The sequence below is a fragment of the Corapipo altera genome, unplaced genomic scaffold (genome assembly GCF_003945725.1).
Source record: "Corapipo altera isolate COAL_440 unplaced genomic scaffold, ASM394572v1 57463, whole genome shotgun sequence".
Lineage (NCBI taxonomy): Eukaryota > Metazoa > Chordata > Aves > Passeriformes > Pipridae > Corapipo > Corapipo altera.
In genome coordinates, this window is record NW_020887464.1 from 1 (window position 1) to 3,741 (window position 3,741).

A 3,741-nucleotide genomic window follows, 5' to 3' on the forward strand; every position below is an offset into this window, starting at 1 on the left:
GGGTGGGAGAGGTGCTGGTGGATCACCCCCCTCTCATCCCCTTCCCACCCTGCCTGGTTTCCTCCTGGAATGTTGCTGGGTTGCTCCACAGATTTTGGGGATCACTCGCCCTCGCCTTCCCTGTAGATTTTGGGGATCACATTCCCCTCCACCACCCCCCAAACCTCACTGGGAGGGCTCAGCGAGCCGGGACGGGCGTCTGTGATGATGGACTGGGAGCAGGAGCATCCCCCCTTTCCCAGGAGCCAGGATTCTCCCCCATTTGGGAATCCTGGCCCCCCCTTTTCCCACCCTTTTGGGGCGCAAGGGCTCCGTGTCTGGACAAGCCATGGCAGGGGGGGCCTGGGGGCAGCAGCAGGGAGAGGTTTATTTTGTATATGAATGATTTTTAATGAATGCAATATTAATCCTCGCAGATGAGCAATAAATCATTAAATCTAATTAAACTATTAGGAAAAGCCGAGCACTCGTGGTTCTGGAAGGTTTATTTGGTGTCGTGGGGGGGACCCTGAGCTGTGTTGGAGTAGGGAATGAAACCTGCCTTTGGCCACCTCCGGATGGATTTTGGGTCCCAACAGAATTCCCTGAGCATCCTTAGAACCGTGGAATTTTGGGGTCTCACCCCCTCTGGGCACTTTCACTTGGGCTTTAGACACCATCTGGGTCCCCTCTGAGCACTGCCAGGCGCCCCTTCTTTGGGGTCCGAGACCCCCAAGCTCCTTGATTTCAGAATTCCCTCGTTCCAGGCCCGTAAATTTGGGATCTGCCACCCCCGCCCCTCCCAACATGGCGGCCTCCAGCGGCCGTGGGCACGTGGGGCGGAAGTGCCGCTCCCAACATGGCGGCGCCCAGTGCCGCGCCACACCCAGTATGGTGGCGCGGGGGCGGAGCCCCGTTTACCCCGGTCGCCGCGCCACCCGCCGCCAGCAGGGGCGGGCAGGGCCAGGCTGTGACGCGGCGGCCTCGGCGGGGCGGCGAGAGCGGCGGCGGAGCCGCATCGCATCCACCGGACACACCGAGGGCCCCACGGCGCCACTCCCAACATGGCGGCGGCGCTGCCCCGGCTGTCGCTGCCGCTCCCGCGAGAGGAGGGGGTGAGTCCTCGCGAGAGCTGGCGGCGGAGCGGCCGCCATGGAGGCGGGCGGCGGCCCCGGGCCGGGCCCGGCAGCGGCACCGGGCAACAACAACAACAGGGGCCGCGGCGGGGCGGCCGCGCCCGCCAGGGGCCGCGACATGGCCCGGCCGCCCAGGAAGGACTCCGAGGTCAGCGGGGAGGCACTGCCCGGGCGGGGCGGGCCGCGCCGGGGCTCGGCGGGGCCTGCCCGGCCGTGCCGGTGGCTGAGGGGGTGTCGGTGCCCGCGGTGCCGGTGTCTGGCGGTGCCGGCTGTCGGAGTGCCCGGTGCCGGGCGGTGCCGGCTGTCTGTGGGTGCCGGTGCCCGTGCCCGGGCGGTGTTTCCAGCCCCGCCTTCCTCCGGGTCAGCCCCGGACCGGCCGTTGTCCCGGAACCAGCTCCGGTACCGATTCCCAGGGGCGGTCCCGGTTCCCCCCGAGCCGCGGTGGCAGCGGAGCCGGAGCCCGGGGTCGGTGCCGGGGCTCGCCCGGTGCCGGTTCCCTTCCATTCCGTCCGTCCCTCCCTCCCCCAGCCCCGGGCCGGTGTGACCGGGGGGGAGCCCGGGGGTGGCTCGGCCCCAGGACCCCAGTCGGGGCTCTCCCGGCCCGTCCCGGGGCTCTCCCGGTGTTCCCGTCCCGGAGGGGTGTGGGGTCCCGTTTCCATGCTCGGAGCAGGGGTGGATCCGGGAAGAGGGCCCCGATCCCCCAAGGGCACGGCGGGGTCCCGGGGTGTCCCCCCTGAGCCGGGGGGCAGGGAGGGTGTGGAGCCGAGGGGGCTTTTCGCGAGTGTTTCATTCCTGCGATGGCCCCAGAGCCACCTGCTCCCATGGGTGGGGGATGGCAGCCCTGGAATGGACTGGGGGGAGCTCCCGGTGCAGAGCCAGCCCCTCTCTCAGGGTCCCAGGATTTGGGAGAGGGCTGGGATGGGTCTGGGTACCCCCCAGATTTGGGAGGGATCTGCTCTGGGTCTGCCCCTCTTTCAGAGTGGGTGCCCCAAAATCCTGCTGTGGATCTGTTTCCCCCTCAGGGGTGGATGCCCCAAAATTGAGGAGGTTTTGCTGTGGATCTGCCCCTCCTTCAGGAGTGGGTGCCCCGAGATTTGGGAGGGTTTTGCTGTGGGTCTGGGTGTCCCAAAATTCAGGAGACTTCTGCCCCACTCAGGGGTGGATTCCCTGAAATTCCGTGGGTCCTTCCCTAAAGGGAGTCGATATTTTGTGCTCTAAAGCTTCTCCCGGGTGGTTTTCCCGCCTCCCCGAAATGTTTGGAACAGTTCCATCCTCAGTAATCCTGCTGACACCTCCTCCCCGCGATGGCACGGGGGGCGGGGGGGCGGGGATAGCCCAAATTTTTCCAATTCTATGTGAAATGTGGGAGCTCTGAGAGCCCCCTAATCCTACAGAATTTCCTCCCCATCTCCTGCCGTGTTTGCTGTGCTGTGGGGGCTCCGTGCTGTGGGGGCTCCCCCAGTGTTTTGGGGGTGTTTGAGGGTGTTCTGGGGGTGCTGCAGTGGCTCCAGCCGGGCAGTCCCTGCGGCACATCCTGGATGGAGCCGCAGGAGGTGGGTTGGAGTTGCCTCGGTAACGTTCGTGCTGCCGCAGGGACATTCCCGGTCCCTAAACTGGGAAAAACAGCCCTGGCTTTGCAGGAGGACGAGGTGAATTGTGGCTGTTTGCAGGGATTTGGGGTTTTCCTGGGATGTGCTGGAATTGAACTGATTTTTCTGTTTTTCTTCAGGGCTATTCGGAGTCTCCAGACCTGGAGTTTGAATATGCAGACACGGATAAATGGGCAGCAGAGCTGTCAGGTGAGGAATTCTTGGGAGGCATCAATTAACCAGTGACTTCCTCTGCTGGGACAATTAAAGGAGCTCTCTCAGCTCCATTGTTATCCTTAAAAACCTGATGGATGTTGGAAGGGATCCATTTAATGAATGTTGTCAGCCTTATGCTGGGTGGGGTTTTTTGGGGAATTTTGAGTTTTTGGGCGAAAAGTGCAGTTCCCAAGTTGCAGCTCTGCAGGTTTTTGGAGCTTCCCCTCTCTTGGCAGAGCTTTACAGCTACACAGAGGGGCCAGAATTCCTGCTCAACCGAAAGTGCTTCGAGGAGGACTTCAGGATCCACAGTAAGAGTTTTTCCATGGATCTATCACCCCTGGGGAGGGACAGGGATCTCTCTTCCTGGAGAAGAGGAGCCTGAGGGCAGAGCTCATTGGGATCTGCAGCTTCCTGGGATGGGCAGCTCCGATTCTGCTCGGGGTGAGCAGGGACAGCACCCAGGGAATGGCTGGAGCTGTGTCAGGGCAGGGTCAGGTTGGATCTCAGGCAAAGGTTCTTCCCCCAGAGGGTGGTTGGCACTGCCCAGGCTCCCCAGGGCAGTGGGCACAGCCCCAAGGCTGCCAGAGCTCCAGGAGGGTTTGGACAGGGACAGGGTGGGATTGTTGGGGCATCCTGGGCATTGGACTGATGATCCCTGTGGATATTCCCTGAGTCTGTGACTCACCTGGGAGGCGGAAGAATCCCTGTGTCCATCACATCCCTGGGTGTCCATTGCTCCCAGCAGCACCCTGTTCCCTGTGCTGCTGGATCCCTGGAGCATGTCCCATTCCCTCATCCCACTGTTGTGCTTTCCCATG

General features: G+C 63.0%; 1 protein-coding gene across 3 annotated transcripts; it reads left to right on the forward strand.

Moving 5' to 3' along the window:
- Positions 1 to 965: 965 nt before the first annotated feature.
- On the forward strand, positions 966 to 3,397 carry LOC113941627 (striatin-interacting protein 1-like). Of its 3 annotated transcripts, none has more exons than XM_027632777.1 (3): positions 966 to 1,094; positions 2,845 to 2,914; positions 3,157 to 3,396. In XM_027632777.1, the coding sequence occupies exons 1-3, from the start codon at positions 1,044 to 1,046 to the stop codon at positions 3,303 to 3,305; spliced, it is 270 nt and encodes an 89-aa protein (XP_027488578.1). In that variant the 5' UTR covers positions 966 to 1,043; the 3' UTR covers positions 3,306 to 3,396. The 3 variants fall into 3 exon arrangements, with proteins under 3 accessions (XP_027488578.1, XP_027488579.1, XP_027488577.1); XM_027632778.1 differs by lacking the exon at positions 966 to 1,094 and adding an exon at positions 1,156 to 1,263 and having other exon boundaries at positions 3,157 to 3,392; XM_027632776.1 differs by lacking the exon at positions 966 to 1,094 and adding an exon at positions 2,432 to 2,764 and having other exon boundaries at positions 3,157 to 3,397.
- The last annotated feature ends 344 nt before the right edge of the window (positions 3,398 to 3,741 follow it).